This window comes from Lithobates pipiens, unplaced genomic scaffold (genome assembly GCF_037356315.1).
Source record: "Lithobates pipiens isolate NorthernLeopardFrog02 unplaced genomic scaffold, aLitPip1_a1.2 Scaffold_18, whole genome shotgun sequence".
In the NCBI taxonomy this organism is placed as follows: Eukaryota; Metazoa; Chordata; class Amphibia; order Anura; family Ranidae; genus Lithobates; species Lithobates pipiens.
The window spans coordinates 373,326,090-373,352,763 of record NW_027507758.1 but is presented as its reverse complement, the minus strand read 5'-3'; the positions used below and the strand labels follow the sequence as shown (position 1 = coordinate 373,352,763).

The window sequence follows — 26,674 nt, the reverse complement described above, 5'->3', positions numbered from 1 at the left end:
GGAAGCCCATTGAAATGCATGGGCTGCCCTACACACAGCATGCAGCCATGCAGATGTGAACCAAGGGCTTATTGGAGGGGCAGTAAAACTACATGGTTAAGCTGTTTTTACCACCCCCAACTTCTCCCCCTTTAGCTGCAGAGGGAGCAGCTGGGGGTGTACACATGCTGTGGCTGCAGCTGGAGGTATGCTCAGGGTGAATGGGCCTGCACTGCAACTACCCCGCAACTGTGTAGACTGCACAGTTGCGGTATAGTGATGCTACATATACGGGCTTAAAACAGGTGGTGAGGAGGCAACATAATGCCTCTTTACCACCTTTCAAATGCCTCTGAAAAGCGATCTGTATATGGATTGCTTTTCAGAGGAGCAGCAATCCTGGCTGCTATCACACACACAAGCACCACAAAAGCAGTTCTGATGGTACAAGAATGGGGGGGGGGGGGGGGGTCTGGATTAAAAGTAACACACATGCATACACATACACACAGACATACACACATACAGACACATGCATACACATACAGACACATGCATATACTTACATACATACAGACACATGCACACACACACACATACAGACACATGCACACACGTACATACATACATACAGGCACATACATACAGACATACACGCACATACATACACGCACATACAGACATACATACACACACACACACACACACACACACACACATACATGCACACAGATACATACAGACACACATGCTGCACACACATACAAACACACATGCACACACATACAGACAGACATACACGCACATACATACAGACACACATGCACATACGCATACATACAGACATACATGGACACACACACACATGCAATCATACATGCACAGACACACACACACACACACACACAGACACACATGCACATACAGACACACATACACACACACACACACACATACATACATACAGACAGACAGACATGCACATACAGACAGACAGACATGCACACACATACATACAGACATGCACACACATACATACAGACATGCACACACATACATACAGACATGCACACACATACATACAGACAGACATGCACACACACACATACAGACAGACATGCACACACACACACATACAGACAGACATGCACACACACACACATACAGACACACATGCACACACACACATACAGACACACATGCACACATACACAGACACACATGCACATACATACAGACAGACATGCACACATATACATACAGACACACATGCACACATACAGACACACATGCACACACATGCATACAGACAGACATGCACACACATACATACATACAGACATGCACACACACACATACAGACACACATGCACACACACACACACATACAGACACACATGCACACATACACATACAGACACACATGCACATACATACAGACAGACATGCACACATATACATACAGACACACATGCACACATACAGACACACATGCACACACATACATACATACAGACACACATGCACACACACACACATACACATAAATAAAGCCTTTTTAAAACGAATCTAGCTTGTAGTACAGTACCTTTCCATTCCATTTCCTCATTCAGCCGGGTACTGCACTGTAGGGGGAAGCAGAGAGCACAGCACACTCCTCTGCACTTTACTTTCACTTTTGGAGCCGACGGAGCTTCACACAGTGCCGGGGATCGGCTCATTTGACAGCCCTGATCCCGCAGCACACCAGGCGGGCCGTTCAAAACCGGACTGCGGGCCGCGATTGGCCCGCGGGCCGGACTTTGGACATGCCTGCAGTAGGGTGTCTTAAATATATTTATGTAGATGGTCAAGGCACATGTGCAGCAATGTGAGATAGACTCTAATACAACATATATTAGTGAAATGAGGTAACTTAGCTTGGAGTTTTCCAGGTAGCGTAGCGGGGGTTAGTGCTTCCCCTGGGCCTAACAAGCCCAGGGATGGGGCAATATGAAAGCAGGATATGAACTAGGATATATACATTATATCTGAAAGGTGCATCCCTTTACTGGGTTTTCAAGGGGTGACTAAAAAGAGGGGGGGGGGGGGCGTGGGTGTAAGGCTGGGCAAACAACGCTGTCTATTTTTATTATGATCTTGGTGTTGGTGGTGGGTACCTGGTCTTGGCCTTTTTTTGTATTAAATATATTTTTCCAATAAAATGTATCCCTTATTAAGCAGCATGTGTCTCGTCTTGGTCGGAATCCTTCCCCTGTAAATCTTCTCTCTCTATAGTATTTAGGCACAGAGGTGGCACCTATTATTGGTGAGCCTGCAAACTTTGGGACACCACACGGTATATTTAACACCCAGTGTTGTGGTAACTAATAGTGAGTATTGATCTTCAACCAATTTTTCTATAAACAACCATAATGGGGGCTGGGGGGTTAAATGTTGGGGCTAAGTGTCCCCCAGGCAGAAGAGACTGGGTGGGGGGGAGGGAAAATGCATAGAGGACCTCTCGCCCAGGGAGTGGAGCTAGATCTGGGGAGGCTAGATCATATGTGCCACCTCCTGTATATATGCGTCGGTGTACACAAAGTGGTTCTGGGGGTTGCCAGGTCTCTCGGAAGTTCTCCTCCCGGTTATGCAGGGTGTTTGTTCATCTTGAGAACCATAGAGATTTTGACGGGGGGGGGGGGGGGGGGGGGGGGGTTCCAATCACCAACAAAGGGGGATGCATGCCCTGGCCGCATTTAGCAGTTGGATTGTAAGAAAAGCCTTATATTTCCTGATCGGTCTGAGAGATGAAGCAGGCAGTCCGCCGGGTTCCCTTCCATGTCGACATTGGTCAGGTGCTTGACTGTGCAGATCACTTTGCGCCACAAGGGTATAAGTTTGGGACAATCCCAGAAGATATGCATCATCGTCCATTCATCACCTCCGCAGCGCCAACAGACACTGGGAACCTGCGGGAGGGAATGGTGCCAAGTGGGAGACACTCTGTACCACCTGGTCAAGATTTTGTAACCTGTCTCCTGGTTCCTCGTGGCTATGGAGGACTTCTGGGAGAAATGAAGGCTCTTCTCTTTCTGAGAGACCATAAACTGGGTGCCCAAGTCCCGTTTGGTTAGAAAGGGTGGAGTATATCCACCCACCGACCGAATCAGAGTTGCATATATTATTGAGAAGCCATGGCGGACTGGTTCTCCCCCGGCAACACAGATGTTCCAGTTCTGTAAATTGGCGAGCTGGCTGTATTGTTTAAGCCAGAAGTACTTGCATTTGCCACACAACTGTCTGTATAATTAATAGCAAAATGGTATTATGAACAATGACTAGGCTTACACTTAGATATTTTATACCATGCTATAACAGGTCAATACTGGACACTTGGAATGTTATAAGAGTGATTCAATACCAGTGTTAACCACAACTGTCTTGACATTTATGGAAAAAAAAAATGTATTGATCATATTAGTTTTTATTGTATTTTTATAACAACTTTACAAAAAAGTGAGAAAAAAATGGGAAAGCATATTTTGTATCCAAAGAGCACCTGACTCGGATTTAGTCTCTTCTGACCTACCCTTAAAGTGATTGTATACCCTTACAACCAACTTTGACCTACAGGTAAGCCTAGATTAAGGCTTACCTGTAGGTACAAGAAATATCTCCTAAACCTACACGGTTTAGGAGGTATTTGCCGAAAGACAGGCACCGCTGTCTACGGCGCATGCGCCGTAGACAGCGGCGCGCAGGTGCACTGAGCGCGCCGCTGTCAACGGCGATATGCCGCGAGTGGCGGCTCCTGTGCGCATGCGCGGGAGTGACGTCATTACGGCTTCGCCGAATGACAGCGGCGGAGCAGTGAGACCCACCGAGAAGATGAATGCTCCAGACTACAGGGGACAGCGGTGACTTCGCTGGCTCCTGTGTCAGGTAAGTGACACATAATGGACTACTATGCGATGCATAGTAGTCCATTATGCTTTCCCTTTGCAGGGAAACAAAGAGGAAGTAAACTCATCAGGTTTTACTTCCTCTTTAAAGTCTCCATCAAGGATATCCCAGGAGGACCATGTGTTCACTTGCTTCAGTGTAAGAAGTCTAAGGAAAGATTGAGTCCCAATACTTATTCTTCACCTTCTGCAGTGCATTCATGCAGACCCTCTATGGTGGGTACTTGAGTAGTTTGCCCTACAAACATCCAGATGCAGTGAGTGCCCCCTTGGCTTTACAAGCTAATACCTTGCCTCTGGTGGTCTCTCCAGCCACTCACCATCTATTCCTCTGTGCCAGTGTATTAATCAATAGATCTTTCCAATCGCCTCTTGGGATTTCCTGGCACTATGGGTTCCTGCTCTAGCTCCTTCATCTAGAGCTGTGTCCCACCCTAGCCGCTACTCTCTCCTTTGGAGTAATTCTATATTTTTGGTGGAATTAAAGGGGAAGTAAACCCTTCCAAACAACTTGGACCTATAGGTAAGCCTAGATTAAGGCTTACCTGTAGGTCCAAGCAATATCTCCTAAACCTATATGGTTTAGGAGATATTTGCCCGAAAATGGGCACCGCTGTCTACGGCGCATGCGCCGTAGACAGCGGCGCGCAGGCGCACTAAATGCGGCAAATCCAAGAATGGATTTGCCTAATTTGTCGACTCCCGTGCGCATGCGCGGGAGTGACGTCATCGCGGCTTCGCCGTATGGCAGCGGCGGAGCTGCGAGACGCGACTCCCGTGCGCATGCGCGGGAGTGACGTCATCGCGGCTGCGCCGCTGTGATTCGTCGGAGCTGCGAGACGCCACCAGCAACATGGATGCGGCGGACTACAGGGGACAGCGGCGACTTCGCTGGCTCCTGTGTCAGGTAAGTGACACATAATGAGCTACTATGCGATGCATAGTAGTCCATTATGCTTTACCTTTGCAGGGAAAAAAAGAGGAAGTAAACCCATTAGGGTTTACTTCCTCTTTAAGGCCAAAATGGGTTCCCTGTATCCATCTGTGTTGTCGTCCATAGAAGGGCCCACTCACAAGCCCAGTCAGCTATTGCCACCATTGGCTGTTCTCCAACCCATCGGGTCTCACGATGCTTGGAGGCCCTAGACATCTACTATTCCTCGGGATGTTGGTGCCAGTTTCTGCCCTAGACCTCCTGTGGAAAAAACTGTCACTGTGGACCCTAGTAGACAGTTTCCTGGTGGGCTTAATGCCTGCTAAATTCTGTGGTGTCTGGTTTCACCAGGTATCAGTGCTGAACAATACCCACCACCTACTGGTGAAGTTGGCCAGCATTGGTGTATGGTAGCAGAGTTTCTTCAGCAGGTTTATCTTCATGCTCCCTGCCATTACTTGTCTCTTATTGGCGCATCGAGGGTTGATGTAGGTACTTTGTCTTCACAGGAGTCCCTTTTGTGATGAGGTAGCTTGGTTCCTCCAGACGTCTTCTCCCAATCGAGTACACCTTCTTAGCAGTTCCGACGTTCCTGGCTGTAAACACTTTGGTTCCCCTCGGGTAAGGGGTACAAAGTAGGTGCTTCTTAGACTATGGCTTATGCTCTGGTTCCACAGAGTTCTTCTTGCAAGCCCCTAGCTACACCTCTGGGTGTTATGGAGCTTGTTTTAGATTTAGTTTGTTTTAGATTTATCCTCCATTAACTACTTTAGTGGTCTCTGATCTTGCCACGCTGGAGCTATCTGCCTCACGTACCCTACTACTTTAATCAGGCTAACTTTATGGGTTCAAAACTTTGAGTTCCCAAGTGGTCCCAGGAGTCGCATCAAACCTTTTGTCTGTTTTGTTGTGATACCACACGAGTTTGTCTGGCCAAGCAACCACCTTTTTTTTCCCGAAGAGTTCCATCTCCTCAACCCTAAGGGTTAAGGGTGCAATGTCTTAGCTTGGTCTTGCTTCTTTTTTTTTTTTTTTTTTACCTTTTTTTTTTTGTCCTAGCTTCCCCCTTACAAATTGTTCCCTAGCGTTTTCTATTGACTATATTGACTACAATCAGATTTTCTTTCCTACTGGGGGATATGTTGTTCCATCAGCTGGTGGGTTTTGGTTGCTTTTTGGTTAGCTTTTCATTGGTTCAGTACTGCCTTTGATCTTTGATATTCTGGTTTTGAGCATGGAGTTGATTCTCAGTTCCGTCTCTTTTGGTTTTGTTGGCTGGTTCACCTATTTAGTAGGGGGCCCCACCTCATCTGGGTTTTGGTTTTGGGCATTGGTCCTTCAGCCAGCTCTTTGGCTGTAGGCAGTCCCCACTCATCTTCATAGGACCTGTTAGAGGTTGTTGCTGTGTTGCAAACTCCAAGCTGGCTTTCATGTGTTTTGCACTGAGGCGAGGCTTCCGTTGAGCCAGTCTGCCATAGAGCCCAGATTTGTGGAGGGCTGCAGTGATGGTTGTCCTTCTGGATCTTTGTCCCATCTCCACACAGGATCTCTGGAGCTCAGTCAGTGTGACCATCGGTTTCTTGGTCCTCTTACTAATGTCCTCCTCTGATTGCTCATTTTGGCCAAGCAACTAGCTCTTGGAAGAGCCCTGGTTGTGCCAAGCTTCTTCCATTTGACAATTATAGAGGCCACTGTGTGCTCTTGGGAACCTTGAGTGCGTCAAATTATTTTTTTTTGTAGCCTTACCCAGATCTGTGCCTTGCAATAATTGTGTCTCTGAGCTCTGCAGGACCTCATGACGTTTGCTCTGATACTGTACTCCTTGTCAGCTGTGAGGCCTTTTTATAGAGGGGGCGTGTGCCTTTCCCGATCATGTCTAATCAGTGTAATTTACCACAGATGCACTCCAATCAAGGTGTAGAAATATCTCAGGAACAATTAAGAGAAATGGGAGGCACATGCAAGTGTTGTTGGAAAGGGTCTGAATGCTTATGCCAAATCGATTTTCTAAATTTGCAAACATTTCTAAAATGTTGTATTCACTTTGTTGATTATGGGGTATTGAGTGCTGAAAAATTTTATTTAAACGACTGTAGTATTAGGCTGCAACATAAAAAAAATGAAGTGTGTCTGAATACTTTATGAATGCACTGTATGTGTGTATATATGTACATAAATACACACCAAATTTTTCTTTGCTTGATTATTCTTTGTTAGGTGAGTCAGCTACCTTTTAAACTAGAAACTGAAGTTTTGGAGAATGGGGACAACTTTTCAGTAGGAGAGCGGCAGTTGCTGTGCATTGCACGGGCTTTGTTAAGGCGATGTAAGGTAAGTGCCCATTGATAATATAAATATTGTGATGTTTAGTATGGTTAGTATAGAAGAATAAGAATAGACGTAAAAGTGCTTTTTATTTGCGCTGAATCTCCTACCATATTATATCAATGTTTGTCAGTGAGATCTTGTGCATTCAGCCTGGATTCACACTGGAGAGGTACAGGAAACGTGATTAGGACAGGAATCGCACCGTGTTCCTATTCAAATAACATTCCATTTTTTGCTGTGCGATTTGAGCCCATTCATTTTGTAGGGCTCAAATCGCACTGCACAAAAAGGGCTTTATTTTTTAATTTTTTGCTGCACCGGAATTCGTTTACGTGGGTGTTCACACCCATTGGATCAGATTCTGGGAATTGCACTGCATTTTGTGAATTGTTTTGGGTTGTCATTAATTTAAAATGGACACCCGCAACAGATCACACGGTGCGATTTCAGTGCTGTGTGGGAAACGCAGCTAATCCTGTGCGTTTCCCACACTGCATATATGTGAACCAAGGCTTACTGTAGTGGCTGTACATCTAGCAGCACGAGTGACAAATGCACTGTGTGCGTAGGGATATGCACACAGCATTGTGCATACATGAGACAAATTGCCTTTGTCATAGCTTGAGGGGGACCTGTGCATGCCTGTTGCGGAGGCTTACACTCTGTTTACCTTCTTACCACCCCATGCTGCTTCATTATTATTATACAGGATTTATGTTATTGCCCCCCTCTATTATCCCTCCTTTTACGGAGGCTGTTGCTCTTTTTCCCACTCATTTTCAGATATGTAAACTCAATTTTTTTTTCTCTCCTCTTGTTTTGTGATTGTCTACTAAGTACTACTTTAATTTTGTATGTTTTTTTACATGTTTGAAATAAACTAAACCTAAAAAATGGTAACACTCTGGTCACGGTGTGTTAGAAAAAAAAAAAGAAAAAGTAACTAAAAAACTGAATTTATTTTTTTTACTTAGTGTCACCAGTTAGTATTTATGATCACTGCCACACATATAACACTGTACTGCACTGGTGACCGTATGTAAAAAAAAAAAAAAAAAAAGTTATTTCTTAATTTTCTAAATAATTGTGACAAAATTACAACTTCACAAAACTTGCAATGCCTCTTACTCAAATACCTTGGACTTTCTACTTTCCAAAAAAGTCATTTGGGGGATATTTGTGCTATACTTTTTAGACTTTTTTTTTTTTTTTTTTTTTTTTTTAGAATACTTTTTGACCTCAATTTATGAAGAAGGATTATTTGCAAAATTTTATAACTGAAAGGAAGAATCGCGTTTTTTCCCAAATTTTCTCTTTTTTTTTTTTTTTTTTTCCTGTTTTATTTAGCAAAAAAAAAAACAGTGCTGAATAAATACCACCAAAAGAAATCTCTATTTGTGTGGAAGATATTACAAAAATATTTTAGGTACAGTGCTGTATGTCTGCTCAATTGTCATTGAAAGTGTGACAGTGCTGAAAGCTGGAAATTGGCCTGGGCAGGAAGGGGGTAAAAAGCCATTTATTGAAGTGCTTAATTTTTTTGGGTAAAGGTTCTACAGCAAAAAGCGTGAATGTGATGCCTACTACAGTGATTTCCAGCATTCACAGGGATTGGCCAGGTATGACACATGCATACTTGCATTGGTCCAAGCTGGATCAATGTAGCACTGCAAAGATATGCATACCTAAACTTTAGCTATAAGTTCTGATGCAGAAAACTACCTTCAAAAGTTATATTGGGTGGAAAAAAGTGCTGTTCAGAAGGAAAATATGGCTGCTCGGTTTTTCTGTATTTTTATGTTCTGAAATAACATGTTTTATATGTGTGTTTTTTATTTATTTTTTATTTTTAGATTCTAATTCTTGATGAAGCCACAGCTTCTATGGACGCAGAGACTGACGTTTTGATCCAGGAAACTATTAGAGAGGCCTTTTCAGACTGCACAATGTTGACTATTGCTCACCGACTCCACACTGTACTTGGGTCTGACCGTATAATGGTGCTAACACAGGGACAGGTGAGTGTAGAACATCTGTGATGCTAATACAAAGCATCTTTGTAATTCAACTCTGAAAGAAGCCATATCCTGATAGGTTTAGATCAGCTTGCCCCAGATCTAGATGTTTTGTTTTGTGACATATTAACATTACAATAAAGTTCTCCTGCTAAATAGGTGATACCCCAACATTTCTGCTTTGTATATTCTCATTAACAGCCATGGTGATATATAGTCCATAATCACTGACATCCTTTTAAAGCATCAAACTAAACACCTGCCACTGCTCTGAAGGGCTCCATAACCACTGCCAACTAATGGGAAGGTTTATTGCAATAAATATCCCATAGAGACCTATACAAAATATTTCAAAGTCGTCCTGGTATTTTTATTTGCACTTATAGAACACTGACATCCCACTAATAATAATACGTCATAATAGATTGCTACATTGAAAATAAGGTTATAGGGCAGACCTGTGCAGAAAGCCTGGACAGTTCATGTATGGTTACAATTTAACGCTTTTATATTGATGCCATGGGCAATATTATGGGGTCTGGATAGTGGAAAAACTGGTGCAGCCGTGCCTGGGAACTTTTGCACACTCCAGCTTTAGTAAATCAATTCCTATATGTGCTAAAATTAGCAAGTGATATGGATATTGATCCCCCCCAGGATTAAATATACTGCAAAGCATTTCTAAATTACAGTTACTAATTAGTTTAGGGTAAGGTCAGACTATCAAAAGGTATTGTATCACCCTGTAATGTATGGGTTACAGTGTCTGGTCATAGATCTGCCATCATGTTGTGTGCCCTTCATATTTATAACATTGGCTGGAGATCCAGCCATACAGCTAAATGCACAGTTAACATATAAGCATGACATCATTTATTTGGGAAAATGTCATTGGTTACAGTAACCCTTATAATTGTTATAACTGTGCTTTACTGTGTAACCAAATAGGTCACACTGCTGTTCACTGTTGCAGGTTTTTTTTTTTTTTTTTTTTATTACCTCCCAATGCACATGGGCTTTAAAAGAGCCCAACACTAGCTAGGTCTTCCTGATGCTACCTGGATACTACCCCCTTCCAGAATTGCATCTTTAAAAAAAAAAAAAAGTTATGAAATGCATTAGAAGTTGGCATTTATTTTTAGCACACAGGGTAATCCACCAATAAAAGAAATGTAGGCTTTTTTTTTTTGTTATCCTGTTTAGTGTTTAAAAATGTATGCATTTAGATGTTTTTGAAGCTTATTTTATAATTAAAAAAAAAAAAATATATATATATATATATATATATATATATATATATATATATATATATATGTTGTACATCTGTTTGGGCCATTTTTATTTATTTTAATTACTGCAGAAAAAGACTAGAGCATTCATTTTTAGAATTGTCTGGAGCCCTTCTTGATCATAAGGGCTCGTTTACGCTTGCTTCAAAATGCGACATTGGACATGCGTTTTTGAATGCCAAGCAAAGAGCCTGTCACTAAATAAAATGGTTAGCTTACTGTTCTGTTTACATTCTTGCTTTGCTTCAAAAGTTATATACCCTGTGTCGCTTTTTTGGTGCTTCAAAGCGTCTCCAAAGCCTCCGTAGAAGTCTATAATAAAGCTTGCTTACAGCATCTGAAGCTTTTGAGGGCTTTTATTCAGCATTGGCTTCACTTTGTTTTGGAGGTATTGCAAGTATGAGATATGCCAGGATGCAATAGGAAATGAGCAAACTTGAAAAACGTCCTCAGCAGTCACTTGTGAATCGTGTAAATATTCTGCAAGTGTCTGGTGCAGACGTCACATCTGGTGTGCAGCATGGAGCAGCAGGAAGGTGAGGGGGTTTCATACTGGAGTGGAGAAACTACAGTAGCATGCCACAAAAGGGGTATGCAACATGGGAATGCTGTAGCAGAAGGTGAGCTGGGACCAGAGCAGTAGAAACTAACATGTCACACAGGAGGATCAGCAAACCAGAGGATCAGCAGAGCTGGGGGTTATTACTGACTGGGACATCAGCAAAGTTTGGGGGTACTAATAAGCTGGGGATCTGCTGAATGATGGTACTAATAAGCTGGGGATCTGCTGAACGAGGGTACTAATAAGCTGGGGATCTGCTGAACGAGGGTACTAATAAGCTGGGGATCTGCTGAACGAGGGTACTAATAAGCTGGGGTTCTGTTGAGTGGGGGTACTACTGAGCTGGCGTTCTACTGGGCCCCCCTAAAACAAATAGAACATCAACACACGCAATTGCCAAGCTTTTTTTAAAGCTTCAAAAAAAGCATCACTAAAGCATCAAAAACATTAAAAAAAAGCACGTTGAAGCTGTAGGCGCTTTAATGTGTGTTAGTCGAAGCAAGTATAAATGAGCCCTTAAAGTGATTGTAAAGACTAATTAAAAAAGAAAAAAGTTATACTTCCCTCCGTGTGCAGTTGGTTTTGCACAGAGCAACCTGGATCCTCCTCTTCTCGGGTCCTTCTTTGCTGTTCCTAGCCTCCTCCCTTCTGTTGAGTGCCCCTACAGCAAGCAGATTTCTATGGGGCACCTGAGCCGAGCCATAGCTCCATGTTTCCATTCAGACACGGAGCCCCAACCCCTCTCTCCCCTGATTGGCTAACTGACTTTGACCACTGCAGGAGCCGATGGCACCGCTGCTGTGTCTCAGCCAATCCGGAGGAGAGTCCCGGGCGGCTAAAACACTTGTGCACATCGCTGGAGTGAAAGGAGGCTCAGGTAAGTAGGGGGGGGGGGGGGGCAAGAGGTGCTGGGGAGGCTGCTTCACACAGTTTTTTTATCTTGATAAAACTTCTGCCTTTACAACTCCTTTAAGGTATGAAGCACGGTAATTCTTTTTCTTTAGTATAGCTAGTTTCACCTTCATCATGTATTTGACTAATGAGGTAAAATACAGTATATAGCCTTGTTTTCTAATGTAATGAAATTGGCTTTTGCAGGTAACGGAGTTTGACACACCATCTGCCTTGCTGTCCAATGAGAACACTCGATTCTTCTCAATGTTTGCTGCAGCAGAGAATAAGACTACCATTAAGGGTTAAAGGGCTTAATTACTAGCGTATCAGTTGCCTCACCTAGTGGGGCTGTACGCTGCTTCTCATTCCCTGCCTGTGGCAGGCACACTTCTCCTATTTTTTTCCGTGTCTGACAGGAATATTTTGCCTTTCCTTTCTGTTCTAGTTTTTATTTTTTAGCACAAATCAATTTCAGGATTTAGGTTTTTTAACTGTTTTGAAGATATTCATGTTCTATTATATTTATTCCCATTACAAAAGGTTACAAAAATGTGTTTTCGTTAAGAAATGCACTGAAAAAAATAAAAATGGTTCAGGCAACCATAGTTCTGTATGTAGCCGGCTTAGAATGGAGCTTTCTACATGCATCTGTATATAGCTATATTTACTGTGAAGATGTAAGCTGGTTTATTTTATATTAAAATGAGCACTGGGTTAACTAAAAAAAAGTGTGTGGTTGTTCATTATTCTGGTTGAATTTCTGTTTTACATACACTTTTTATACACTTTTTGTTAAAAATAAATAAATGATCAGTGTGAGTGAGAAATGAATAAGCTTACCTTTACAGAAATGTTAGTCAATATCTGTGGACAAAACTGTTACGTTGTCAGTTATGCCTCTTGGTCTTTCTTGTTTAATCCATAACCTTTTCATGGTTACCCTCTATTTTAACAATTGGGGCACATTGATGTTTTTTTATATTCTTTACTGTGAAACATTTCTCTGAAGATCCGCCATTATGAAGTAGAAGATGAGAAAGTAATGAAGAAAAATTACTATGGTTTCATCTATTTTGCCAAGTGATGCTGGGGGAAGGCATTTTAATAGAAGATGCTCTAATAGTTCTATATCAACAGTTGGTTGAAGATTTAACACGCCAATCATTTTAAAGAGGATTTAAATGCCTGGAGGTGGAGACGAGCTTTCAGATCTTGTGACGATTGATTGCCTTTGTTTTTTCTTTGAACCAGAGGGCTAAACAAAGACTCAATTCCCCCATCTGCACATTTGAGGTGAATGCAGGAATCCTTCCCACTGAGCTATTTTATTCTGACTGCGGGGAGACCTCAGTACTGATCCAGCAACAAAAATCTGACAGGGTGGTTGTACTAGTTTTTATTTTTCTTCATAGTTCAATCAGCTCTTTATTCAACTCCTCAATGTCATCTACTTCAACAACAGAAGCAGTACATCCAGATCGGTATAACCTTGAGTTTCCCCCCCCCCCAAAAAAAATAACAAATAGAGCTTTCTTTTTTTGGGACCAGTGACATTTATACAGTGATCGGAGCTAAAAATAGCCACTGTTTACTGTATAAATGTCACTTGGATCTGTATTCCCTGGGTGTGTTCTAACTGAAGGGGGGTGGGCTACCTAGGACATGAAAGATACCGCTGTTTCGGAAGATCTCTGACATGTCACTAGACAGAATGGGGAATTGCCTTGTTTGCTTAGGCAGTTCTCCGTTTTTGCCTCGGTACACCGCGATCGCGGGTCGCAGGTGGACATAGTCTGCAGGACCCGCAGCATGTGCCCGCTAGCTTCCCTTCACAAACCGCCGTACACCTACAGTGGTTTATGCAGGAGCCAACCTGCCGCAGTATAATGACGGCGGCTGGTCGGCAAGAGGTTAATAAAGCCATCCACTATCCAGTGCACAAAAGTGCCTAACTTGTTTAACTCTGTCAGAGGTCGGAAAACGTGTCTTTCAGAGTCAGAGAATTAAATATCTCCCCTAGATGTAGTAAACCTAGATGGAATGAAGAAGACCCAGAAGCAGAGTTATAGAAGGCCTGAGGAGGATTCTTACCCCCAGCCTCTGATACACCCGATTAATCAGTATAGTAGATACACTATATTGTCAAAATTATTGGGACGCCTGCCTTTACATGCACATTAACTTTATTGGCATCCCAGTCTTAGTACGTGTAGGGTTCAATATTGAGTCCACCCACCCTTTGCGGCTAGAACTGCTTCAGCTCTTCTGGGAAAGCTGTCCACAAGGTTTAGGAGTGTGTCTATGGAAATGTTTGACCATACTTCCAGAAGCGCATTTGTGAGGTCAGGCATTTATGTTGGCCGAGAAGGCCTGACTCGCAGTCTCCACTCTAATACATCCCAAAGGTGTATTAGAGTGGTTGAATTCAGGACTCTGTGCAGGCCAGTCAAGTTCCTCCTTCCCAACCGTGTCCATCCATATCTTTATGGACTTTGCTTTGTGCACTGGCGAGCGAGTTTAGGATGGAGGAACTTGACTGGCCTGCACAGACCCCGGACCTCAACTCAATAGAACACCTTTGGGATGAATTAGAACGGAGACTGCGAACCAGGCTGTCTTGTCCAACATCATTGCATGACCTCACAAAATAACTTCTGGAAGAATGGTCAAACATCCCCATAGACACACTCCTAAACCTTGTGGACAGCCTTCCCAGAAGCGTTGATGCTGATAAACCCAATATTGAACCCTACGAACTAAGACTGGGATGCCATTAAATCGCATGTTCATGTAAAGGCAGGCATTCCAATACTTTTGACAATATAGTGTATGTTCACTTATGCGGCGCGCAAAAGCCTTTGCATTGTTGCAGTCAATTCTCCATCTCACCATGCTCCCTTGGATACTAAGAGACCTGGTCAGTCAATAAAGATGTCCCCCCTTCATGAACAAATAGAATGGGCAATTTTTGATGACTGGGATAACTCTGAACATTTTTTCACCCCTCTGAGAATCATTGTCAAACTCTATCCATTGGAAAAAGTTTCATGGGAAGTGGTCCGTTTTGGTAATTGACCCTTTCTTCTCAGTCTTAAACATACTGTTATGACTATGGAAAATGTTTCACCTTTTTAAAAGTTCTGCTGACAGAAAACCTGAGACACTTTTAAATCCTCTTTAACCTTGCAGACCCAGCTCTGCAACCAGCTATTGCTGCAATTCTTGTTTGACACATTGCAGCTAAACGGACTATACTAATGAACAACCATCACAATCCTATTTTCTAAGTCAAAACCTGATGGAGCACTTGCCGATGCTGCCCTATGCCTTTTTTGTTAATGCCCTGGTCTAATCCTGAAACAGATCTCTAGATTGGCTCTCATTTCTATCCGCATATGCAGAATATTATGGCTGAAAGCCTTGTCTGCTAAAGCTGTTGGCAAATGTTGCCTATGCCCTTTGAAGAGGGTGTCTTTTTAATGAGGCACTTGATAATTTCATCAAAGATGTTGCAGGAAGAAAAGAACTACTTTCACAATGGAAGGCTTCTAGACCCCCTTTCTCATCCTCAGGTTTTGTTTTCAAAGCCAAAACTCAGTCCTTCCTTTCTTTTTCATACATCATGGGACACAGTTAGGCTAATATTCATTACCAAGTGTGTTATACGCCATCTCTTGGTGAATGGTCCCTGGTAGACAAAGTCTTTAGACAGGAAGTGATCCCCTATGTAACCCCTACCATACAGGAAGTACATCAGCTTTTTACCAGTGTCTGCAAGGTGGATGGGCATGTTTGTTTGCGCTCCAGGTCTCTAGTCCCACAAATGATTCTTAAATGAATCAAGAGATTGAACAATCTTATCCATTTGACACGGGCTCTATATGCTTAGATAAATGGTACCCGAGCCTCACAAAGAAGACACGAGATCCTGCGAGGTTTTGCGACCTCCGGGCGATGGACCCTGCGAAGTGGAATCCTGGACACCACAGCACTACGGCATTCCTGCAGGGTGATGTACAGGTCCAAGGGAGTGGACCCTAAACATGAAAAGGGTACCCAGTCCTTGAAGTTCCACAAGTGACAGGAACCCACTGTGATGGGTTAAGATTGGGCTCTTGGTTTCTAAGCTGCCCTGCACTTGGATGGGTAAGGGAAGCCCCCTTATTATTGTGGGCTAGCTAGAATCTGTATACCTGTATGTGGTGACCATACGGGGAGTTTTGAGCTAGCTGTGAGTGTTTTTTTTTTTTTTTTTTTTTGCTTGTGTCTGGCTGTTTTTTTACTTTTAACACCATTTCGCACCTTCGGGCGCTCATCAGCAGTTTGGCAACCATGCACATGCGCTATAGCCTCTATCTTGGCACACAAAGATTTGCATTCATACACTAATACAGCCATGCCCGTTAGCTGGGATCTCGTGCGCACGCATGCACAGAACATTCTGGTGCACAGCTTGCTTATTTAAGCTGTGTATGCCAAGCATGCAGTGCTTCCAGAAGGCAGCTGTGGGACACAGAGCTGGCTCTGAACCAGGCATTTACAGTGGTTCATTTCTCCTTACTTGGGTCACGTCAGTCACCAGGTGCTGCTTGGCAGGGCAAGGTGTTTAGCAGGATTGTTGCATAGGGGCTTGGTGAGCCCCATTAAAGGGTCTCCCTTCTGAGGTGTGTTAATACTACACCCAGGTACTCCCCTTTTTGTGGCTTGTAAATGTCTTCAAAAAAGAGGAGTGGGACTAACACTACAATGAAGGGCACATCTATGTCAGTAGCTCCTGATGAACCTAGTCGTATCCTTAGTGTTGTATCCCTTGAAAGACCAGAGGCTGCTGCACCTATCTGTAATTGTGGCTACAGTCAACCCTGCTGGTTCACCCTTTTATCACCAAGGATCAACTGTCCTCGGCCATAGTCTGGTTAGAGCACAGGATTGTTGGCATGATTGCCTCCATCCCACAGGGTGACAAGAAGAGTGTCAGATCCCCCCTCCCCTGAGCCTCCTAGTTTGGAGCAGAAATGGGTTGAGGATGGGGAAGAGCTAAAAGGATTCTGTGGAGGGCCTGGCAGATGAGTCTGCTTCTGAGCAATCTGGACAATAAGATATCCAGTTGGTGTCTGCCTCTCTGAGGCAGAGGCTTTTAATCCAGAGATGGTTCATTCTGCCTTTAAGTTGCCTCTTGCAGAGGTTACTGAGCCCCCTGGTCCTCTTTGGGGTCCCTGAGGCCTCTTCAGGCTGCACAGGCTTTCCCCTTGCACCCGCTGCTGTAACAGGTGGTGTATGCTGATTGGGAACATCCTGACAGGATTTTTTCTTCCTAAGAGGTTTTCCCTTTTATATCCCATGGATGAAAAGTTCATGAAGCGGAGAATGCCAGCTGTAGATGCAGCAGTCTCTTCCTTAAACAAGAACTTAACTTGTCCTTTGGATAATGCACAGGGATTAAAAGACCCTGTTGACAAGAAACAGGAGTCATTATTAAAGGGTTCCTTTTCTTTGGCCAGTGTATCTGCCAGTCCATAAAGGATCAGGTCAGACGGTCTGACAGGCCTAACCAGGAGGATGAACTTGCTGAAAATAAGACAGATATTCATTGAGCGCTGTTTTGCTGTTGATGCCTTAAAGGATTCAATACAGCAGGTTTCTCGTTTGGCTCTCTTGTTTGTACATATGTTCAGACTTTTGTGGCTTAAGAACTGGTTAGCCTAGCTCCCTTGTAAGAAGTTATTGGCAGTTTCCCCTTTTCATGGTGAACGTTTGAGGTCAAATATATCCAAAAGATTTCTGGAGGGAAGAGCTCGCTCTACTTCCTGTAAAGAGAAGAACCAGGTGCCCCCATTTAAAAACCTCAGGAACTGCTTCCTCAGGTGTCTCTGCGCCAAGGCAGTTCCACCGCTAACAGGGCGCTAGGGCCAGAAAAAGTCCTGGGTCCACAGCTCTTCTAAACCTGGCACCAAGCCCTCCTTTTGAGGAGACGCCCCCACTCTATCGGGTGGGGGGGTGCTACTGCATTTTGTGGACATTTGGAGAACAGTAGTTCAGAAGGCATGGGTCACCTTGACTATATCCTGCAGTTACAAGCTGGAGTTATGGGGGTGTTCCCCCTCAGAAATTTCTAAGATCCAGCATTCCCTCGGATCCTCAAAGAAGAAACTTTCTGTTTCAGGCACTACATAATTTAGTGCATCAAGGAGTGATTGTAGAGGTTCCTTTATCCGAAAGGGGCGCAGGGTTTTTATCAAACCTGTTTACAGTTCAAAAACCAAACGGGGACACAAGGCCCATTTTGGATCTAAGATCCCTAACCAGTATCTACTAATCCAGTCCTTTCGGATGGAGTCTGTCGGCTCAATTGTAGCCTTGCTCCAGATGGGAGACTTTCTAGCCTTCATCGATATAAAGGATGCATATCTACACGTACCTATTTTTCAGCCTCATCAGAGGTTCCTGCGATTTGCAGTAGAGAACATAATTTTCCGTTTGCGACTCTACCCTTCGTGCTTGCCGCAGCTCCCGGGGTGTTCACAAAGGTCCTAGCACCAGTACTGGGTCTTTTAAGGGCCCAAGGGATTTTGGTGCTTGGGTATCTGGACGACCTCCTGCTCAGAGATCACTCACTACAGCCTCTAGAACAGAGCATAACCTGCACAGTGTGCTATTTGGAAAGCTTAGGCTGGGTTATAAATACCAAAAAGTCCACCTTGAGAACAGCTCAAAGTCTAAAGTATCTAGGTCTGATCCTAGATACGGTCCAAGCAAGGGTATTTTTTGCCAACCGTAAGGATCTGTGCCCTGAAGGATCCCGTGCAGAGCAATGCAGGGAAGGGGTTGTGATGAGTCCTCTTGTATTGTGCTGTTCCCCAATGTCCCTCTCTCATATCCATCCTATGTGATGTCACATATAAGCACCTGGGATGAACAGGAGGGGGCGGTGGGGAATAGCACGACACAACCAGCACTATCACAGCCACTTCCTGTACTGTTCTCAATCAGCTGGCAGTGGGGATGTGATCTACCCATAAGCTGCCTACGATTCATGGATAGATTGCAGTGGAACCCTTGGGGACCAGAAGTTCAGTTCAGAAATACAGGATTAAGGGCTTACGAGCCCACCTTTCCATAACCACTTATCTCCAACCCATAGTACTTTTACTTTGGACTGGTGGCACAGCCGGGCTCAGCAATGTTTATATACATGGCCTGGCACATGCACACCCAGGGGTACATGGCTGCATTGAGTGGCCGGAGGATCATGTGATCTCTATGCGATGACATGATCACAATGTCAACAAAGCTATTATGAATTTCTAAGTCCTGCAGGTAAGGAATCTCTCCAACATTAAGTGTAGTGTCTCAAGGATATCAGCTTTCTTAATGGGAGTACACAGTTCTCTCCTGACATGGCCCCTGAGCTATTCCCAGTTAGCTTATAATGACCTTGCACACTTACACAGCCTGCAGGTCTCCAGTAATACCTGGACACAGGATTGAAGCCCTCAGCCCACCCAAGACACTTTGAACCCTTCTGTAAGGTAAACTGGATTCCTAGCATCAGAAAACCAGCACAGACTTGTGCTTCTGCTCACAGGGTCGGTGCTACCACTAGGCAAACTAGGCAGCCGCCTAGGGCGCACTGCTGCCTAGGGGCGCCCGGCCGCTGATTTCCCTCCGTGTCTGCATGGTCTGCAGGCTGCAGCATGTAACTAACTCAGTCTCAGGCAGCTGCTCCATCTGGTCAGTAGTGTAATTAGAGGCGCAGCGCAGCCAGCGCTATAGGAAGCAAGTCTATACTTCCTGTATAACTCCACCTCCTGTCACATGGGCAGGGCAAAGTGGGTGGAGTCAGAGGTGGAGCCAATGGGGGCAGCAAAATTAGGTTTTGCCTAGGGTGTCAAAAATCCTTGCATCAGCCCTGTCTGCTCATTTGTGTATGCATATTACACATGCTCATTTTTTCAAGCAAAGGGGCAATGTTAGATGTACTAAGCCAGTTGATTATATGTGTGCAAGTGCACATACCAATTGGTGTGAGCACATGGCTCCCAGTGGCCTATTTAAACTGCTCTGTCACTGTGAGGAGTTGCTGAATGGTCTTCATCTTGTTCCTGAGACCTGATCTCCTGTACCTGCGCATAACCCGGCTTGCCTTTGGACTTTGCTTCAACTATGTTTACCTGATTACTCTGACTTTTACCTGTTTATTGGAATTGTCTCTGCCTGCTGATTCTGTACTGCTTTGCCCTGACCGTTACTGACCTTGGCCTGCCATCTTGACATGCTTTGCCTGCTGGTTCAGTCCCTCGCTGCTTAATTGTTGCTGGCTGCCGCCTGTCTCCTGGTCCTGCTTCCATCTACTGCTCTAGTGCCAAGCTGCTCCTGCACCCTGTTCTAAGGACTGCAACTACCAGCTCTACAGAGTGGACATCATCAGCCAGCTGCTATGGTACTTGTACCACTTATTGCCCTTACACTCTTTGTCTCCACCTTCAAGAGTGTTGGGCAGGAGAGGCCTTCACAACGTTCCAGTCTTCTCCAGGTACATGATACCTTCAAGCACTGGACCCTGAGCAAGTATTTCAAAACTGGGAGAACACTGACATGCCAGTCATCACTCTGAACCTGTGGCTTCTGCTTATCCTCCTCACACAGTGGAGGGGCCTAACACTAGGAAAATGGCGCTGTTCAAAGAATTATGTGCAAATTCCATCCCATACTGTGAATATTGCCAACACTCCATATAAAGTGAATAGTGCATCAATAAATATATATGTAAACCCAAATATAAAGTATAAAAAAAATTATATATACAGTTCAGACCAAAAGTTTGGACACACCTCATTCAAAGAGTTTTCTTTATTTTCATGACTATTAAAATTGTAGATTCACACTGAAGGCATCAAAACTATGAATTAACACATGTGGAATTATATACTGAACAAAAAAGTGTGAAACAACTAAAAATATGTCTTATATTCTAGGTTCTTCAAAGTAGCCACCTTTTGCTTTGATTACTGCTCTGCACACTCTTGGCATTCTGTTGATGAGCTTCAAGAGGTAGTCACCTGAAATGGCTTTCCAACAGTCTTGAAGGAGTTCCCAGAGATGCTTAGCACTTGTTGGCCCTTTTGCCTTCACTCTGCGGTCCAGCACACCCCTAACCATCTCGATTGGGTTCAGGTCTGGTGACTGTGGAGGCCAGGTCATCTGGCGCAGCACCCCATCACTCTCTTTCTTGGTCAAATAGCCCTTACACAGCCTGGAGGTGTGTTTGGGGTCATTGTCCTGTTGAAAAATAAATGATGGTCCAACTAAACGCAAACCGGATGGAATAGCATGCCGCTGCAAGATGCTGTGGTAGCCATGCTGGTTCAGTATGCCTTCAATTTTGAATAAATCCCAAAAGTGTCACCAGCAAAGCACCATCACACCTCCTCCTCCATGCTTCACAGTGGGAACCAGGCATGTGGAGTCCATCCGTTCACCTCTTCTGTGTCGCACAAAGACACGGTGGTTGGAACAAAAGATCTCAAACTTGGACTCATCAGACCAAAGCACAGATTTCCACTGGTCTAGTGTCCATTCCTTGTGTTCTTTAGCCCAAACAAGTCTCTTCTGCTTGTTGCCTGTCCTCACCAGTGGTTTCCTAGCAGCTATTTTACTATGAAGGCCTGATTCACACAGTCTCCTCTTAACAGTTGTTCTAGAGATGTGTCTGCTGCTAGAACTCTGTGTGGCATTGACCTGTTCTCTAATCTGAGCTGCTGTTAACCTGCGATTTCTGAGGCTGGTGACTCGGATGAACTTATCGTCCGCAGCAGAGGTGACTCTTGGTCTTCCTTTCCTTGGGCGGTCCTCATGTGAGCCAGTTTTTGTAGTGCTTGATGGTTTTTGCCACTGCACTTGGGGACACTTTCAAAGTTTTCCCAATTGTTCGGACTGACTGACCTTCATTTCTTAAAGTAATGATGGCCACTCGTTTTTCTTTACTTAGCTGCTTTTTTCTTGCCATAATACAAATTCTAACAGTCTATTCAGTAGGACTATCAGCTGTGTACTGTATCCACCTCCTGCACAACACAACTGATTGTCCCAACCCCATTTATAAGGCTTGAAATCCCACTTATTAAACCTGACAGGGCATACCTGTGAAGTGAAAACCATTTCAGGCGACTACCTCTTGAAGCTCATCAACAGAATGCCAAGAGTGTGTGAAGCAGTAATCAAAGCAAAAGGTGGCTACTTTGAAGAACCGAGAATATAAGACATATTTTCAGTTGTTTCACACTTTTTTGTTCAGTATATAATTCCACATGTGTTAATTCATAGTTTTGATGCCTTCAGTGTGAATCTACAATTTTCATAGTCATAGAAATAAAGAAAACTCTTTGAATGAGAAGGTGTGTCCAAACTTTTGGTCTGTACTGTATATTACAGTAATACTTCAGCACATCAAAAATATAAAAGTGACAAGTGCTTAGTGCTGCGTGACTCAATCCCTGAATATATATGTTACATAGTTAGTCAGGTTGAAAAAAAGACACATGTCCATCAAGTTCAACCACAAAAAAAAAAAAAAAAAATTTTATAATAATATCATACAATCCCATATACCCAATTCTATACCCACAGTTGATCCAGAGGAAGGCAAAAAACCCCAGCAGAGCATGATCCAATTTGCTAAAGCAGGGGAAAAAATTCCTTCCTGATCCCCCGAGAGGCAATCGGATTCTCCCAGGATCAACTTACCTATAAATGTTAGTACCCAGTTATATTATGTACACTTAGGAAATAATCCAGGCCCTTCTTAAAGCAATCCACTGAGCTGGCCAGAACCACCTCTGCAGGGAGTCTATTCCACATTTTCACAGCTCTTACTGTGAAGAAACCTTTCCGTATTTGGAGATGAAATCTAGACGTAAAGAGTGCCCCCTTGTCCTCTTTGTTGACTGTAAAGTGAATAACTCAACACCAAGTTCATTAATCTTTCCTCATAGCTGAGCTCCTTCATGCCTCTTATCAGTTTGGATGCCCTTCTCTGCACTTTTTCCAGTTCCCTGATATCCTTTTTGAGAACTGGTGCCCAAAACTGAACGGCATATTCCAGATGAGGTCTTACTAATGATTTGAACAGGGGCAAAATGATATCTCTCTCTCTGGAGTCCATACCTCTCTTAATACAAGAAAGGACTTTGCTCGCTTTGGAAACCGCAACTTGGCATTGCATGCTATTATTGAGCTTATGATCTACCAAAACATATATATGTATGAACATGTTGAAAAAAAACAGCGAATCCAAAAAACATTGTCCGTGTGCTGCTCCTGCACACACCCAAAATAAAGTGACAAGTGCTAATTACAGAGTGATGAGTCCCAAAAAATATATATATATAATCTGTATATTATTATACACCAGGGCTCGACAAACCCCAGGCGCCAGGTCGCCAATGCGACCAGAAATCGCAACCTGGCGCCTAAGCTGCCACCAGCCCACTCACTATTGATGCCCCAGACATGCAGAACATTAACACTGACTGCCGTCCTCCTCCCTCCTCCACACTCAGCAGCTCTGGCAAGCATCAAGCGATGCGCTAAGTGTGTGAAACAGAGAGGAGGATCTGTCAGATTTCAGCTTGATGTCGGGGGTGGGCGGGACCTGGCCGAGTGGGCGGGACCTGGCCGGAGTGGGCGGGACCCAGCAGCTATCAAACACCAGCCAGTGGGATCTGGGCGGGCCGCTACTTGTATGTGGCCCCGCCCCTTTTCTTAAGCAGCCCAATCGTTGGCTGATGTTTGATAGCTGCTGAGTCCCGCCCACCCCGACATCAAGCTCAAATCTGACAGATCTGCCTCTCTGTCACTTGTCAGTTTCACACCCCAGCTGGGTCCCGCCCACCCCCGACATTAAGCTCAATTCTGACAGCTCCTCTGTTACTTTAGTGCTCAGTGTGCCACCTGCCAGTGCAACCGCCAATCAGTGCCACGTGCCAAGTGTCACCGCCAATCAGTGCCATTTGCCACCACCAACCTGTGCCACCGCCAATCAGTGCCACCTGCCAGTGCCGAGTGTCACCGCCAATCAGTGCCACCTGCCACCAACAACCTGTGCCACCGCAAATCAGTGCCACCTGCCAGTGCCGAGTGTCACCGCCAATCAGTGCCACCTGCCACCACCAACCAGTGCCACCACCAACCAGTGCCACTTGCCAGTGCCACCGCCAATCAATGCCACCTGCAACCACCAACCAGTGCCACCTGCCACCAACCAGTGCCACCTGCCAGTGACAATCAGTGCCACCGCCAATCAATGCCACCTGCCACTACCAATCAGTGCCATCTGCCAGTGCCACTGCCAACCAGTGCCACCGACAATCAATGCCACCTGCAACCACCAACCAGTGCCTCCTGCCACCAACCAGTGCCACCGCCAATCAGTGCCACCTGCCAGTGACAATCAGTGTCACCACTAATCAGTGCGACCTGCCACTACCAATCAGAGCCACCATCCACCACCAACCAGTGCCACCTGCAAGTGCCAACTAGTGTCACCGCCAATCAATGCCACCTGTAACCAGTGCCACCTGCCACCACCAACCAGTGCCACCGCCAATCAGTGCCACCTACCAGTGCCACTTTGCAGTGACAATCAGTGCCACTGCCAATCAGTGCCACCTGCCACTACCAATCAATGCCACCTGCCAGTGTCACCTGCTACCACCTGCCAGTGCCACCGCCAATCAGTGCCACCTGCCAGTGCCGAGTGTCACCGCCAATCAGTGCCACCTGCCACCACCAACCAGTGGCACCTGCCAGTGCCACCTGCCACCACCAACCAGTGCCACCTGCCACTGCCAATCAGTGCCACCGCCAATCAATGCCACCTGCAACCAGTGCCACCTGCCACCACCAACCAGTGCCACCGCCAATCAGTGCCACCTTCCAGTGCCAATCAGTGCCACTGCGAATCAGTGCCACCTGCCACTACCAATCAATTCCACCTGCCAGTGCCAACCAGTGCTACTACCAATCAGTGCCACCTGCCAGTGCTGAGTGTCACCGCCAATCAGTGCCACCTGCCACCACCAACCAGTGGCACCTGCCAGTGCCACCTGCACCACCAACCAGTGCCACCGCCAATCAGTGCCACCTGCCAGTGCCAACCAGTGCCACCGCCAATCAATGCCACCTGCAGCCACCAACCAGTGCCACCTACCAGTGCCACCTGCCAGTGACAATCAGTGTCACCACTAATCAGTGCGACCTGCCACTACCAATCAGAGCCACCATCCACCACCAACCAGTGCCACCTGCAAGTGCCAACTAGTGTCACCGCCAATCAATGCCACCTGTAACCAGTGCCACCTGCCACCACCAACCAGTGCCACCGCCAATCAGTGCCACCTACCAGTGCCACTTTGCAGTGACAATCAGTGCCACTGCCAATCAGTGCCACCTGCCACTACCAATCAATGCCACCTGCCAGTGTCACCTGCTACCACCTGCCAGTGCCAACCAGTGCCACCGCCAATCAGTGCCACCTGCCAGTGCCGAGTGTCACCGCCAATCAGTGCCACCTGCCACCACCAACCAGTGCCACCTGCCAGTGCCACCTGCCACCACCAACCAGTGCCACCTGCCACTGCCAATCAGTGCCACCGCCAATCAATGCCACCTGCAACCAGTGCCACCTGCCACCACCAACCAGTGCCACCGCCAATCAGTGCCACCTTCCAGTGCCAATCAGTGCCACTGCCAATCAGTGCCACCTGCCACTACCAATCAATTCCACCTGCCAGTGCCACCTGCTACCACCTGCCAGTGCCAACCAGTGCTACCACCAATCAGTGCCACCTGCCAGTGCCGAGTGTCACCGCCAATCAGTGCCACCTGCCACCACCAACCAGTGGCACCTGCCAGTGCCACCTGCACCACCAACCAGTGCCACCTGCCACCACCAATCAGTGCCACCGCCAATCAATGCCACCTGCAGCCACCAACCAGTGCCACCTACCAGTGCCACCTGCCAGTGACAATCAGTGCCACCTGCCACTACCAATCAGTGCCACCTGCTACCACCAACCAGTGCCACCGCCAATCAGTGCCACCTGCCAGTGCCATCCAGTGTCACCGCCAATCAGTGCCACCTGCCAGTAATAAGTGCCACCGCCAATCAGTGCTACCTGCCAGTGACAACCAGTGCCACTGCCAACCAGTGCCACCTGCCAGTGGCAACCAGTGCCACCACCAATCAGTGCCACCTACCAGTGCCACCGCCAATCAGTGCCATCTGCCACCACCTACCAGTGCCACCGCCAACCAGTGCCACCTGCCAACACCAACCAGTGCCACCTGCTAACGACAACCAGTGCCACCTAATGACAACCAGTGCCACCTGCCAGTGACAATCAGTGCCACCACCAACCAGGGCCACCTGCCAGTTCCAAACCAGTGCCACCTGCCAATCTCCTGCCAGTGCCACTGCCAATCAGTGCCACCTGCCAGTGACAATCAGTGGCACCTGCCGCTACCAATCAGTGCCACCTGCCAGTGCCACCTGCTACCACCTGCCAGTGCCACCACCAATCAGTGCCACCTGCCAGTGCCACCTCCAACCAGTGCCACCTGCCAGTGCCACCGCCAATCAGTGACACCACCAACCAGTGCCACCTGCCACCACCAACCAGTGCCACCACCAATCAGTGCCACCTGCCAGTGCCGCCACCAACCAGTGCCAC

At 45.7% G+C, this 26,674-nt stretch overlaps 1 protein-coding gene across 6 annotated transcripts in view; it reads left to right on the top strand.

Moving 5' to 3' along the window:
- Positions 1–12,673, top strand: part of ABCC5 (ATP binding cassette subfamily C member 5) — a 215,036-nt gene extending 202,363 nt beyond the window's left edge. For all 6 annotated transcript variants that reach the window (XM_077487701.1, XM_077487702.1, XM_077487704.1 and 3 more), the window contains 3 exons: positions 7,075–7,188; positions 9,039–9,203; positions 12,150–12,673. In XM_077487701.1, the coding sequence (XP_077343827.1) occupies positions 7,075–7,188; positions 9,039–9,203; positions 12,150–12,251 (381 nt within the window). In that variant the 3' untranslated portion in view covers positions 12,252–12,673. The remainder of the gene's footprint in view (positions 1–7,074; positions 7,189–9,038; positions 9,204–12,149) is intronic.
- The last annotated feature ends 14,001 nt before the right edge of the window (positions 12,674–26,674 follow it).